At 68.5% G+C, this 14,724-nt stretch overlaps 1 protein-coding gene across 2 annotated transcripts in view; it reads right to left on the bottom strand.

The window, feature by feature from the left end:
- Positions 1–688: 688 nt before the first annotated feature.
- Positions 689–14,724, bottom strand: part of LOC123818782 (cat eye syndrome critical region protein 2) — an 84,649-nt gene continuing 70,613 nt past the window's right edge. The window contains exons 9-18 of one of the 2 annotated variants that reach the window (XM_045839042.1): positions 12,605–12,734; positions 12,154–12,191; positions 11,990–12,081; positions 11,588–11,714; positions 10,623–11,014; positions 10,116–10,244; positions 9,106–9,955; positions 6,293–7,664; positions 5,277–5,388; positions 689–4,620 (exon numbers count right to left, since the gene is read on the bottom strand). In XM_045839042.1, coding sequence (XP_045694998.1) covers positions 4,615–4,620; positions 5,277–5,388; positions 6,293–7,664; positions 9,106–9,955; positions 10,116–10,244; positions 10,623–11,014; positions 11,588–11,714; positions 11,990–12,081; positions 12,154–12,191; positions 12,605–12,734 — 3,248 coding nt within the window. In that variant the 3' untranslated portion in view covers positions 689–4,614. The remainder of the gene's footprint in view (positions 4,621–5,276; positions 5,389–6,292; positions 7,665–9,105; positions 9,956–10,115; positions 10,245–10,622; positions 11,015–11,587; positions 11,715–11,989; positions 12,082–12,153; positions 12,192–12,604; positions 12,735–14,724) is intronic. The other variant, XM_045839043.1, reaches the window with a different exon arrangement.

The raw sequence follows: 14,724 nt of genomic DNA, 5'->3' as shown, positions 1-14,724 counted from the left end.
CAGGGCGAAGGTCGGCTTCCCGGCGGCCCGGCACCGAGCTGTGAGACGGTGCTGACCCTCGGGAGGCGCTCTGTTCTGGTCCCGGGCGGGCAGACAGACACCCCCCTCGAGGCCTGCAGGCGCCCGGCTCAGGGCTGAGTCCCAGGAAACACAGTCAGACCTGACCGACCGTTAGCTGGACGGGCAGAGTCTGGCTCTAGTAAGGAATTCATGTCACAGGAGGGGTTTCCGCAGGGAACCTCGAGGTCAGCAATGTCACGTGTGTTCACAGCTGGGACGCGCTTTGGACAGCGAAGGCTGCATGTGCCCCTGCCCCGGCTGTCAGCAGCTGTGTGGTTCCCCTACCAGGCCCACCACCCTAGGGTTTGGAAAGTCACAGTTGGAGTATCACGGGGGCACCCCAGACGGCACCCAAGGGCTGGGCGCGCGTGGGCACGGAGGGAGAGCACTCCACTCCGGACGCCGCGCAGACTGCCCGGTCAGTTTTATTTCTGCTGTCACGTTCTCTGGGGCCTGGGCACCCTGCGCAGGCCCCTGCCCCCACCGCCCAGGACACCGGGCCCGGACTGAGTGGTGCTGGGACCAGGCGCACTTTCCGGGTGACAGCACTGGGGACTGGTGTCAGTGGGAGTTCATCCCGATGAGAAAAATGACACAGACACACAACTCACACACATCTGAGACGTGCTATTTTAAGAATGTAATTTATACAAAATAACCAGTTCATATGGAAATAAATCTACAGACCTCCAAGGATCAAAAAGCTTTTTAAAAAGTTCTTCCAGAAAGTCATCCAGCACACGACACTGAGCTAGCCGTTGAGGTAAGTCGCTCCCGGTGAGGCAGGGCGTCAGTCAGCAGACCACGACAACACACACACAACACGGAAATAAATAGCGCCCCCTGCCCAGGGCCGGCCGGGGCGGCGCCCGCAGCCTCCGCGGCAGGCGTGGGGGTGTCCCTGAGCCCGTGTGCAAGGCGGGTGGGCGAGGGCTGAGCCAGGCTGGGGAGAGAGGGGTCCCACAGACTGACTGATGGGGGCTCAGCCTCTCAGTGGCTCAACATCTACACCCCCGGTCCGGACCCCACCCCACAGGACAGCCAGCTGCACCAGGCATTTCCACAGGAAGGTCGCGGGGTCCCCTGGGGTGGGTGGGGGAGACTGGCCAGGAGGCAGCTTCCCCGAAGGTCTGTCCAGCGAAGGCCACGAGAGGCCAAGGCCTGACACCCGCCTGGAGACCACGCTCACACCAGCCCCCTCGGGCAGCCGGGGGCAGGGGTGGCCGCCCAGGTCCTGCCCCACCGCAAGGGCAGCAGGACGGGGCTGCACGTCCTAGGGCTGCACGGCGAGTCCAGCCCCAGGAAGAAGAGGGCCTGGGCCCCTGGCCCCTGCACAGTGCGGAGCCCTGGAGGGCGACCCTGCGTCCCCAGGTCCTTCCCCCACCCCACACGGCACCCACGCGGGGCCCGGTGGGCGGGCGGACGGACGGATGGAGACGAGGGGGCGGGGCGACTGTGCTGGGAACCCGGAGCCGCCCCCCCACCAGGGTCCCTCCGAGCACGGGGCAGGCCTCCGCGCCGAGTGGCTGGCCCGCCCTGGGGCTGCGGAGAGGACTTGCTGGGGACGTCCAGGCCAGACCTCAGGAGCAGAACCGTATTTGTAGACCTGAACGCCCATGAAGGACAGAGCAGGAAAACAGTTCACCCGGGCGGTGTGGACGGAACGCCGGCCTCAGCCCCCGGGCCTCCCGCGCACGGCACGGCAGGCTGGCCGCACACCCCACGCGGTCAGCCGGTCGGTGGGTCGGGGCCGCAGCCCCCGCAGCCCGAGGCGGTCGGAGTGGGGCTCAGCCACCCGCTCACGCGCACCGTCCGACCAGCCCGCCCGGACCGGGGAGGGGGAGGGGCTCCCCGCTCTGTCTCCCGGAAGCGGGACGGGCGAGCCGCACGACCGAGATCCTGCACGTTCCGCCCGTCCTCACGCCCCGGGGCGCCGACCACGGTGAACTACCTTCAGGCAGCAGCTCCCTTTTCCCACGGGCAGACTCCGGGGGACAAAGAGGGATCCAGCAAGCCTTACACAAGGTCCTCCTTTTATCAGAGCCCCTCGGTCCCTCTAGGGGCCACAGGGGCCTGGGTCCGTCCTCCCGGCCCGAGCACAGCCCTTCCGGGGTGTCCTCCCACCCAGCGACGCCCGTCGCGCAGCCACCCCAGAGGAGAAGAGACCCACGGCCTGCTGAAGAGCCCTGCTCAGGGCGAGGGCCCGAGGACGGTCAGCCAGGAGCGCCTGCCGCCCTGCGGCCCCCGTGGCGTCTGGCGGGCCTGCCGACCCAGGTGGCGAGAGGCCTGGATGCGCCCGGCGGAGACGGAGCCCTGTGCCCGTAACACAGGACCGGGCGCCCCCACAGGTGCAGCGGGGCTGACGGCGTGCCTGCGGGACCCGCCCCCCCGCCCGTTCACAGTGTGAGAGTATAATACAGTAGTTCAGTCTCCTGGTTCCCTCCTCGGCTGCGCCCCACCTCTCCGCCCACCGGGGAGGGAGATTAGGACTAAAGAAATCACTGGTTTTTCCCGTATAGTTCACAGCTTCTAACAGGGGACAGGGTCAGGGGCTGGGGGAGCGGGGACAAACGTCGCCCCCAGTAGTGTGTGTGTCCGCAGCTGCCCCACCCCAGGGTCCACCCCAGGGGACCCAGTGCGTCCACCCAGGGGAAGAGGTCCTGCTCCGGTCAGGGTGCTGCTGGTTTGGGGGAGCAGGAGCCTCCGTCACACCAGCTCCGACGCGAGAAAGCACAGGCTGTCCCCAGCCCGGCTGGGGCGGAGCGCGCTACAGCGACCGGCTGGTCTCCACTGCCCACGGTCTCTGTGCACACAGCAGCAGCAGCAGCAGCAGCAGCAGCAGGGGGCCACCCTGGCCACAGCACCCAGCCTGAGGGCTGGCCAGACGCCCGCCCACCGCCCCCTCCCCACACTGAGAACGCTGACCCCTCCCTCCCTACGGCCAGGCTGGGCGGACGGGGCCCTGCCCCTGCGCGCCTGCTCCCATCCCAGCAGCCGGGGCCACAACCACCTGCAGGCCGACAGCAGGACCCCCACGCACGCACGCACGTCCCTGATGCCGCGGCGGGGTCTCTGGGCCACCTGTGTACCCTGAACGTTGGCCGCTGGTCTCCTTCCCGAGGGACAGTGAGCGTATGTTCAGCAAGCGTGTCCCCACCTGGCCGCGGATGAAAGGTCCCCGCCCCAACACAGAGGAGCTCGGAGGGGACCGGGCCCCTGGACCGCCTTCCCAGAGGCGGCTTAGCCACGCGCCCGCTCTTCCCCCCTGGACACCTGCCTTCGGGGCACTCCCCTTCCTCCGTGGGACAGTCGCCGCAGCCCCAGCGCTGGTGGCACCTCAGCTGGAACCAGACCCAGGAGCTAAACGGGCAGCGCGCGGGGTGACCTGCCTCTGAAACTGGGATGCAGTGACGTAATACTGTTGAGGTGTCAGCTGCCACGCACACCCACGGGCTCCCGGGGCTGTGCTCCGGCAGCGACTTCAACCGCCGCGACTGGTTCCACGACGACTCACTCAAAATGAATAAAGGCTAAATACAACGAAATACTCCTAAACTCAAATTGTAAACCTACAGACCACACTTTTCCTAGTCAGAACTGTGCAATTTCCTCACGGATTCTAACATGTACAGACCTGAGTAGTCGCCCCACAGACGTGATTCGTGCTGGAAGCCCCGTGCCGCCCCCGACCAGCCCCTCGGGGCTGGGTCTGCGGGGAGACTGCTCCCCTGGCGAGGAAACGCCCCCACCCGCGTCCAGACCCGGCGCCCGGCTCCCCGCACGGCGGCGGGCACTGCCTGTCTCCCGGGCGCACACCTCCACCCAGGGGCCGTGAGGGCGCACTGCCTCTCAGCCGAGACGGGGCGGCCGGGAGTGTGGGACCCCCGTCCTGGGCGGGTCGGAGAGAAGGCCCCCACCTGCCCACGGCGGCTGGCCGCCGGGGAAAACAGCGACACGGCCAAGGAGCCCTCTGCCCACTTGTCCAGCTCCCCGGCTTCCGTGTGACGTGATTGTAAACAGGTAAGACCCTCCAGGACTGGTGCCCCGAGTCAGGATGCCCACTGCTTCAGATCCCACCCCCCACTATGTACAATACATTCACCACCAACAACAAAAATTAGTTTAAAAGGCAACATGAAAACTCTGTAAACTGGACCCAGCTCCAAACCTCAACACTACGAGGAGTTCCTCTCCCAACGTGTACCTGAGTTCAGCTGCTCTCGAGTGCCCACAAGCACCTCCGACCCCGCGGGGACCCCCAGTTTGGAGGGCTTGCCCTGAGACAGTCCCAGGGCCTGGGAAAGCCCCCGCCAGCTCCAGTTCCAGTTCCCGCGATCCCGACCGACCGTCAGCCACACAGGAGACCCCCGCAGACACTGGTCCCCGGTCGTCCACGGCGCCCGCTGGCTGCGAGGGCTGAGGCTGACACCGGGGCGGCGCTGGGGGGGCGCGGCAGGGCGGGGAGCAGAGGAGGGCGCGGCTCCCCCGGCCCGACCCCCCGCGGTCCGTCGTCCTGCGCAGCCTTCTGTCTCCTGGGGCTGTTTCCTCCCCGGACTAGCTCTGGGGAAAGCAAAACGGACGACATAAACAAAATTCACATCTGAGTTCAGTGCTGAAAAAACTATGCCAGAGAGCAGCTCCTCCGACCCGGGAAGCGGCTGGACTTTGTCCCGCAGGACCCCCAGCACACAGGGCAGGACGCTGTGACGGCCGCTGACCTTGACTGCGGGGGGACCGGGGCGTGGCGGGGGGCCACGAGCCACACGCAGAGGCCCACGGCACAGCGCCAGACAGAGCAGCACCCAAAGGCAGCGCCTGTGGCTTGCAAACCCCACAGCCTAGTCCCTCAAGAACCCAGCACGCGGGAAGGTGGAACAGGCAGCAGACCGCATCAGAACAGACGCCGGGAGCCAGTCTGGGACAACGAGCTTCAAACACCCCCCCAATGGCTGGTCCCGGGAGAGCCAGCGGAGGCGCACAGGTGCAGCTGGCCCCGGGCGGCTGCTGCCTGGGGGCCTGCCGGACAGGACACCCGTCTCGGAAAGTGCCGTCCCCGCAGGACGCCGACTGCACGTGAGGAGCGTGGGGCTGCGGGCACCAGCCCACGGCGCAGCTGGAAACCCACAGAGCAGCGGGCTCCCAGGGCAGCCGCACGGGGCCGACGCGCCCCCCTCCCACCCCGCGGAGCGGCACGGGGCGGGCTCCAGGTGTCCTACCTGATCGAGGGGGAGCGTCGGGGCCTTGTGGGGCGGCAGCTCTTCCTGCAGCGCTCCTGGGCCGGGGGTCTTTGGGAAGGAGGGTGGCGGCTGGATGGGGTGCACCTGCACGCTACGGCCGCGAGAAAGGCACAGGTGAGAGCTGAAGGGAGAAGTCGCGCGAACCACCAGATCCCAGGCAGACCCTGCCTCCGTCACCCCGGTGATCAGCCTGGGAACCACCGATCCCGGGACGCCACACGCCACAGGCATCGTGAGTCTCGAGGCGCGCGCCGGGAGCACGCGGTCCCCGTTCCGTGGTTACCGGGACCCCGAACACAGGGACACGGCAAGCACCCAGCGTTTGGAACACCGCATGAGGGAACCAACGCGACGGGGCGAGTGTTCTGCGTCACGGGAGTCAACAGACTCAATGAAACGTGAACGCACAAACCCCGACGGGCTCCTGAGTGAAAAGTAAATCAGGACAGCCCTGCAGCTGCGAGGGCGGCGCTTCAGGAACAGCGGGAGCGCCCCGGCTCTGCGCCCAACCGACCCCTTTCCTCGGGCGAGACGTGAGCTCCAGTGCTCAGGGGCAAAGCGTCGCTAGGTCTGCAGCTCACCTCCCAGCGGTTTAGGGGGAAGGGACCAAAGAAAATGGAACGGGGGCGTTCAGAGGCGGCAGAGACCCACGGGACAAAGTGCGGCTGGGGGAAGGGTGCGGGGCTGGACGGGTTGCAAGGGGGCAGACCTGGCTTCCTGACCAGGCGCCCCGACCTTCAAGGGCACAGGACTGGAGCCTGAAGAGGATGCCCCGGGAGTGGCCCGAGTCTCCGCGGTCAGAACGCTCCCGCCCACGAGGGGAACGTGCCGGAGACACAACCGGGCTCCTGGGCTGACGCCCCAACGAAGCCCCCACCCACGTGCGCGGAGCCCAGAAGCCCACCCCAGTCCCCTTCCTCCCCGAAGCCGTTCTCCTCCCGACACTAACGCCTGCTCTCGTGCGTGGGAGAAGAAAACAAGTCGAGTGCGCTTACCCCGGGGGCCTGTACGCGTCCTGGAAGGGCCCCCTCGCTGCGCCCGCAGGCCCCGCCTGCTCCATCATCACAGCCTGGAAGTGGCCCAGGCCGTCCTCCGGGCAGCGGTAGACGGGGCCCTCCGGCGGGAGGCCGTTGGGCTGGGAGGCCGCGGCGGAGGCGTAGGCCCGGGGCTGGAAGTGGCCAGCCGGCCGCGGGGCGTAGGGAGGCCTGGCCTGCAGCATGCCCCCGTGCGGTGGGAACGCGGGGGGCGCGAACCCCATCCCGGCGCCCAGGGCCGGAGGCGGGGCCCCGTAGAGGTACTCGCTGGCCGGCAGGGTGCCCTGCTGCTTGGCGGCGGCGTTGTGGTTGTCCAGGTCCAGAAACTCTTTGGGACTCTCCGGCCGCTCCAGAGCCTCGTCCAGCTTCTCCTCCTCCGGGCCGGGGTCCTGCCCATCTGCGGTGACGGCCTTGGCGGCCAGTGCGTCCATGCGGGCGGGGGACATTAAGGCAGCATTCAACGTCTCACAGCCTTGCAGGCTGACCATGGTGCTCTTGTCCGAGAACAGGGGCCTCGGGGGGGGTGGCTGGCTGGCGGGGGGCCCGCCCGGGCTCTCCGGGGCGGGCAGCTGTCTCTGCCAGTCGGGGAAGCCCTGGGAGCAGGGGTAGTACGGAGTCCGCTGGTAGTGATGGTAGGAGGGCTGAGGCGGCGGCTGGTAGGAATACCTCATTCCCTGGTGGGGCCGATACCGGGGGAAGACCCCCGAGGGGGGGCTGCTGGGGTGGAAGGCCCGAGGCGGGAAATGCGACGGCTGGGGCCCCGAGGGCTTGGCGCCCAGGGCAGGGCCCAGGCCCTGCAGGCCGGCGCCACCGTGGAAGGGGGCAGCCGAGCCGGCGTACTCCAGGCCAGGCAGGTACAGGGCAGGGAACTGGCCCAGGGCGCCCGCCGCCGCACCGGGGTCTGCGCCGGGAGGCGTCGCAGGGCTCGGCCCGGCACACGGCACAGGGTCCTGCAGCGCTTTGCCCCTGGGGCAGAGGGGCTGTTCCAGGCCACAGCCACCGAGGCCCTTCCCCTCCGAGCCACACGGGGGCCCTTCGGCCAGCACCCCGTTCTCGGGCAGAGCCCCTCGGCCCACCAGCGCCGGCAGGTCCCGCGTGCACCCCTGGGCTGTGGGGCCGGGGTAGCCGCTCTCCGAGGCCCAGGCACTCTTGCCTTTCGCCGCCCGGCAGCTGTCTTCAGAGGCTGCGGGGCCGCCCGGCAGCTCGGGGCCCTCGGCCCCCCTGTCCCGGGGCGAGCTCTGCCGGGGGGGCGCAGGGTGAGGTAGCTGCTGGAGGAACCTGCCGTCGGAGGCGCCCGCACCAGGCGGCTTCTCGAGCCCGGGCAAGGGCTCTGCTGCAAGGGAAGCAGAGAACGGGGCCAGCTCAGCCGCCGAGACGACAGCGCCCGCCCGGTGAGAACGGGCGGGGGGGGGCTGCGGCCCCGAACCCCGCGAAAACCGCAGGCACCTCCATGCCCTCCTGCTCCTGCTCGCAGGCCAGGAGGCAGACCCGCGCCTCTGCGCCCGCACAGCGGACCTGCTCCAGCCGGCAGCCGGGGGCACGGGCTGGGCGGCTCCGAAACTCAACCTGCGCAGGGAGGTCGTCCCCGGCGGGCGGGCGGCCCATCAGAACACACGCCCCAGGGTGGGGGCCTCGCTTCGTGCCCCACGCGACCCCCAGCCCCTGCGCAGACCGGGGCATCAACGCTGAAGGGAAACACCCCCCCATCTGAACGCCACCAAAGCACAAAGCCTGCAGCGTGAACCTCAGGAGCCCTTGCTGATGTGTTACAGAAGCTTGTTCAGCCGCACGGGATGAACGTGTTGGACTCAGGTGCCGAACGACAGCCTCGGAGTTCTCCGCCCGCGACGTCGACCCGCGAACGTGGCTGCGCTGCCGGGGCCCGTAGGGCACAGCAGAGCGGCGGCCCGGCGAGGCCACACACCACCCGGCACTCCACGTCAAGGACAAGGCCGGCGGCGGCACGCAAACACTCCTGCAGGCCTCCCAGGACCCCAGGCTGTGAAGGTGGAAGGCGCAGGCTGCCCAATGAAAGCCGAACTTTGTGCCTTCTGTGCTGTGTGGCCGACACGGGACACGGGGACGACAGCCTTTCCCCAGGAGCCACGGGCGCCGGGAGACCGGCGTCAGAGGGCTCCGCCAGGGCCACCGGTCCCAGAGTGGGACTCTCCTCTCCAGGGTCAGCCCGAGTCCCAGGCCCGCCACCCACGGGATCAGGGCGCTCCCTGCCTCCGACTCGGGTGCCCTCTCCTAAGGGGCCTCCGAGGACGCCTGCAGGGTCCACTGCACCTCACCCCTGTCCGCTCCCAGTCCGCAGGGACGTGCGCCCGGGGGCACAAGGACAGAAACAACTGGACTTCCAGCCCCTGCTGAGACCTGGCCCCGCGCCCCGGGGGCTGGAGACGCGCGGGCTGGCTCCAGGCTGCCCGGGAGCAGCTCAGCCCCGCCCCTTGAGAGGCCTCGCCAGGCCGGCCCCCGCGGCTCCAGCCCCCGGGGTCGCCGTCTGCACAGACAGGGCCGAGGACGGCCGTGGTCGGAAGGCTCTCGGCCAGGGAGGCTCGCGGCCAGCCCGTCAGCACTGCGTCTGCGTGGGGGTCAGCACCAGACACCCTCTCGGGTGTCTGGGTCAGAAAGGGCACCGGGGCTGCCTGGGCCCTGAGCGGTCCGGGAGGAGGCGGCTGGAAACCAGTCGACGTTTGGCTTCCTGCCGCGTAGCGAGGTCCCGCACGCACCGACAGCTCCCAGGGCGAGAGTCGGGCGGAAGCGTCAATTACCTGGGTCGTGCTCGGGCTCCTGCGTCTCGCTGTTGTCCTGTGTCCTCCCGGGGTCCCCCAAGGCAGGCTTGGGGACTGGCAGGCCCACCGGCACGGTGTGAGCCCCCTGCGGGAAGGGGCCGGGCACGTGGGGGGGAGCGGGCGGTCGGGCATAAGGCATGCCGGGTGGGCAGACGCGGGAGGACAGCTGCTGCATGGCCAGCATCTCGGGGCTCTGCATCATGGAGTCCCCGCCCTGCACCCCGCGCAGAGCCTGGGAGGGGGCTCCAAACAGGGGGCCCGGCGCCAGCGGCGGGGGCTGCAGCCGGTGCCCAGCGGGCCTGCAAGGGGGCCGCATGTACCCCGGAGGGGGAATGCCGTGAGGTAGGAAACTGGGGCGCTCGGCCCACTGGCTGGGGGGCGGCGGCGGCGGCGGCCGCATGCCCCGGGAGTCCCCCCCCGCATGGCCCAGGCTGCGCGGCTGGTGCGGGAGGCCGGCCTCCAGAAGGGCCTTGTCGCCGGGCCCCGCAGGCCCGGGGTTCACGGCGCCATGGTTCCCGTTCCAGACGGCAGGGTGAGCTCGGCTCAGGTATTTGTACGGGCGGTACACGTGGCTGGGAGGAAGTTCCGGGCTCTCAGGGAAGTCCAGGGGCCGGGCCGGGACCCCTCCGTGCCGGGGCGCCATCAGCCCGGGCTGGAACTGAGCCGGGGGGTACATGCTTCCGTCCCCACCGGGGCCACTCCCGTGCCCGAGGCGCAGGGGCCCCGGGTGCGAACCCCCGTGGGAGAGGTGGGCCAGTCCCCCACACACAGGCTTCTCGTCAGGCGAGCCCAGCCCGGGCCCTCGGCGTTTGTCTGTCCCGACCGGAGGCTGGCAACGAGAAGAGAGGGTACGGCCGCGCTCAGCAGACCTGCCGCGCAAGGTGCGTCCTCTCGGGCGACGGACCTCCCAGCGTGGGCGGCAGTTACGGCACCCGCCGGGGTGGGGCGGAGCCTGAGACTTGCCGGGCTGGCCGGGGCAGGCCGCTCACCTGCACAGCAAACGGCTGTCGCTGCTGCACGGGCTCCCCGGGGTGCGGCTCGGGGACCCGGGAGGGGACGAACAGGCCGGCGGGGTCAGATCCTCGGAGAGGGCCGAACGTCCCGGGCACCGCAGGCCGCTGCAGGGTGCCGCGCGAAGGCACGGAGGACGGGAAGGAAGGAACAAGCACAGGCTCGGGAGCGGACGCGGCAGCCCGCCCACCCCCAGCCGGCGCAGGGGCAGGGCTCCCCGGGGGCAGGGGCAGCCCCGGGGCCCGAGGCCCGCCCCCACGCAGGACGGACAGGCCGGAGTTCCCAGCCACCTCTGCCCTCCACAGCCACCTCGAGGTGCCCGCCCCAGTGCCTGCCCACACCGAGGCATATCAACACGGAGGAGGTAGGACGGTCGGATGGACCAACGGGGAGAAGGAGATCCCTGCACGCCCCGCCCCCCCAAGGCTCTCTGGTGCTGCGACCGCGCCCACCGGCACCGACACAGCCGGGCCCAGCCTCCTCACCGTCTGGCCCAGAAGAGGCGCCTGGCTGGGCGGCCCGCCGCAGTGCGGGGGGCGAGCGAGGCCCCGGCCGCTGGCGGCCCCCGTGTCCCGAGGGGGCTGCGCGGGGCTGCTGCCGGGGCCGTCTCCGGACGGGGGCGGGGCCCGGCGGGAGGGCGGCAGCGCTTTCCCTCCGTTCTCCGCAGGCGCCTGCTTCCGGCCGGGGCCCTCGGGGTCGCGGGAGCGGGTGCACACCTGGCCGCCGCCGCCCCGCCCCGCCCGGCCGCGCCGCTTCTCCCGCTTCTCGTCCTCCCTGACCCAGAACTCCTCGTCCGTGTCCCCGTCCTCGCCGGGGAAGTGCTTCGCCATCGCCCGGTGGAAGCACCGCTCCAGGTTGTCCGACATCTTGGTGTACTCTGCAGGAGAGGCGTCGCTGGGCGCCGGGGCCGCGCCCGCAGGGCAGGCAGCCCTCGCCCGCACCCCCCGGAAGCGACGGGGCAACTCGGGGCTCCTGTCCCCAGGGCTTCCGGGCGGCGTGGCTGGGACGTAACTGAGTTCCCACTGGCTTGGGGGGGAGTTGTGGGGTGTCAACTACAACCTCGGAGCCCCCTCAGATCTCAGACTGCAGCACGCGGAGCCCCGGCCAGGAGCCTCGCGCACCCTGTCAGCGGACGCCGCCTGTGCCTGTGCGCAGCTCTCAGGCGGCCGACGAGCGGCCCTACCCTGCGTCTGTGCTGTCAGGGCCACTGTCCCACGCCAACGGCCCCCCCGCCGCCTGCAGGCGACAGGGAACAGCGGTGCCCACGGCCCCCAGCTGCTTCTCCCCGGCAGGAGGGGGCTCCTGAGGCAGCGCGCAGCCAGCGCGGCCCACTGCGAGGGGTCTTGTGCGCGTCCTCCTCCCACCCGGAGGTGGGCCGGGGTCGCTGAGACGCACGCTGCTCAGGGCGAGGGTGTCTCCCTCTCGGCCCCGAGGGCGCTGCCCCGCTCACCACTGCTCTCGCCGTTGTACTTCCGGCAGTTCCTGAACATGGTCTTCATGTCACTCGCAAACTCCTCCTTGGTGCAGTACAAGCCTCCGTTCAGCTTCTTCTCCATGCTCGAGATGTCCATGGGGACCTGAGACGGGACACGCCAGGTCACAGGAGGTGGGAGACACACGCCCTGACCTGCACGGGGCCCAGGGGTGCCACTGCTCTGAGCCACTCACGAGCTGGAGCCTCCAGCGGCCCGGCTCTCGGGGACCGCGGTGAGGCCACTCCCACCAAGCCAGACACAACACAGGAAGCGGGCGAAACGCACGTCCCGCGAGGGGTGACCATCCCGTGAGGGGGGTGACCGTCCCGTGAGGGGGGTGACCGTCCCGTGAGGGGAGACCGCGGAGGGCTGGCTACCTTGATGATCTGGTAGTAGTTGGGGGCGTACGACTCGTCCACAGGCTCCAGGAAGGGCCAGGAGTCCTTGTGCGCCTTGACCACGTCTAGGACTGAGAGCCAGAGGACGGGCTCAGCACCGGCAGAGCACGCCGCCGGGACCCGCGGCGGGGGCGGGAACTGACCTTTGTACATGGCGGTGACGTCGTCGTCCAGCTCAAAGCTGCAGGGCCACGAAGTGAGAAATCAGCACGGCGGCGACCGCGGGCCCAGGTGGCAGCGCCAGGGCTGGGCAGAGGCCCGGCGACGCCGCCCGAGACCCGCCAGCGACAGCGGCGCGCTCCAGAGCAGGCGGGGGGAGGGGCGTGGGGTCAGCACGCTCAGCCGGAAGGGGCGCACGGCCTTTCCCTTTGTGCGGTGACGCACTGGCCCACCCAGGGCCCCGTGCCGGGCGTCTCACGGCAGCACGCCCGTCCCCAGGCCTCGCCAGCGCAGCACGGAGGCACGGCGCGCGAGCACCGCGCAGCACCCGCCGCACGGGTGTGTTCAGGGTGCAGCGAGGTCAGCGCCCACTGGCACAGGCCCGAGCTGAAGTAGCGGCCACAGGGGGCTGCTGCCCGTGCTGCAAGTACTCACAGGTCCTTCGTCCTCCTCTCGTCCCTCGCGGGGGAGCCGGGGTCCAGGTGGGACAGCTCCCGGGGCAGCTCCTTCCCCTGGGCCAGCAGCCACGCCCGCTCCTCCCTGAGCCTCCGCCGCTTCGCTCGGTCTGCGTGGACACAGGCGCGAGGCACCAGTGAGGCGCGGCCAGGGAGGCGCGTCCTCTCTGCGGAGCCAGGCCTCGGTGACCCGTCCTCGCCACCCGAGGAGGGGGAGGCGCGGCCCCGGAGCCGCCTCGCGACTCCACTCGTGCCCCCACAGGAGTCGGGCGCCTGCGTGGAGGAGTAGAGTGCCTTGGGGCAGCCGGAAACCAGCGCTCCTCCTGGCCGCCCCGCGCGCCGGCGGAGGGAGGAGGGCAGCAGACAAGCCCTGGTCGGGGCAGGCAAAGAGCAAGGCTGAAGAACGACAAAATTGGAAGAAAAAACAAAAGCGGAACAGAAGGCTGAGGGAGAATCATCTTTGCCACCGCTGCAACCCCTTCCTCCTCCCCGAAAGGGCGACGGGCAGCCCAGGACCAGGCTCTCGGACCAGGCCACACGGACGTCCTTGCACGCCTCCCGGCGCCCGAGGCCTCTCGGGCCCAGCGGCACCGTGCACGGCAGCGGACCCCCACCGGGGCAGCGGCGACGGGGTGGCGGGCTGGCAGCTCAGGGAGCGACGCCCTGCAGCTGGCGGGGTGGCGGGGACGGCCCTTTCCCGGCTCAGAGAGACACACCTGCCCTCCCAGGAGGTCGGCAGGAGGGGAAGGGCGGGAGGGAGAAGCCAGGACAGGCCTTGTTCTCCCGCCCGCGTGTTCCCGCGTGTTCCAGCTGACACGTGTCTGCAGCAGCGTCTCTGCTGCCACATTCACTCCGTGGACGGACCAGAGCATCTGCTCCAATCAATCAGAGGCACTTTGCTATGAACAACCTCTAAAAACTGTTCATGTGTTTAAAGAGAACTACTTCAAGCTTAGAGAGAAGTGTAACTACATTAACGGGTACCCCTGCATCTACCAGGCAAGCTGTCAGAGCTTAACATTTCCACCCGGACTTGCACACAGTGCTTCCCAGGCTAATAACCCCTTTTCCAGCTGTCTGCAATTTTGTTGCCTCTCGTAACACTGTAATGACCGTGCTTTCCACAAGACATTCTTGCCGTGGGCATGGAAGCCCTCCCGGAAACAGACCCTGCGCGGAACTGTCGGATGGGTGCGTGTGCTGCCTTCGCCGTCCCAGTGCCGAGGGGCCACGGCCGCTCCTGGCACTGGCCTCGAGCGCCACTTGGTCGGGTAACAGCCAGCATTCTGCCAAACGGAGGGGCGACACGGCCTTCGGACGGTTTCACTTCCACTTTCGTGACTGGCGTGATAATGCACACACTGCAGTTTATTCATGCCCTGCTGAACTTCCTGCTCATACACTTGACCCTTGTGTCCCTGTGGGGTTTGGATTTCTTACTGATTTGGAGAAGTGCTTTGAATACTCTGCTGACTGTGTGTGAAATCTTCTTCTTCTGCCCTGGGACTTGTCTTTAACTCTGTTTGCAGTGTTTCTTCCACATGTAAGTTCTAAACAACATAGCAAAATCTATCCTCCTCTCTCCCCTTACAGTTTGAACTCTTCTTTGTACTTAAAAATTCCCTTTTTATCTCAGTATCTTCAAGGTACTCACCTGTATGTTCTTCAAAACGGTTTTGTCCTTTTGTCTACCTGGAAATTATTCTTGCAGGAGAAGCAAGAGACGGAACCCTCCCCAGCGCCCACCAGCAGGCAGCTGTCCCAGCGCCCCTCGCCGGGGCCCGCCCCACTGCACTCACCGCCCACCCTGGGCCCGCGCCCCGGCCTCAGTCACTGTCACTCTTGTCACCTGGTAGAAGGAGGGTTCCCACCACGTTGTTTTTGGAAATTATCTTAGCCCTCTGCTTCTCTGTGTGAATTATAAGACTATAAAATGTTTTTTTATTATTAAACATTGAGTCAGAGTCAAAATTTCCCACATGTTCCGTAACCTCTTAAGAAGTCGGGTTTGCACGAATCACCAAGACAGGTGCACCCACCACCCACGGGTGGCACCTCCGACGCGGGTTGAACCGCCCACACGACGGGGACTCGGCTGAG

This window comes from Phyllostomus hastatus, unplaced genomic scaffold, assembly GCF_019186645.2.
Source record: "Phyllostomus hastatus isolate PE091 unplaced genomic scaffold, TTU_PhHast_1.1 phas_contig_29, whole genome shotgun sequence".
In the NCBI taxonomy this organism is placed as follows: Eukaryota; Metazoa; Chordata; class Mammalia; order Chiroptera; family Phyllostomidae; genus Phyllostomus; species Phyllostomus hastatus.
Note: the sequence above shows the minus strand (reverse complement) of the source record. Positions and strands in the feature narration are given on the sequence as shown.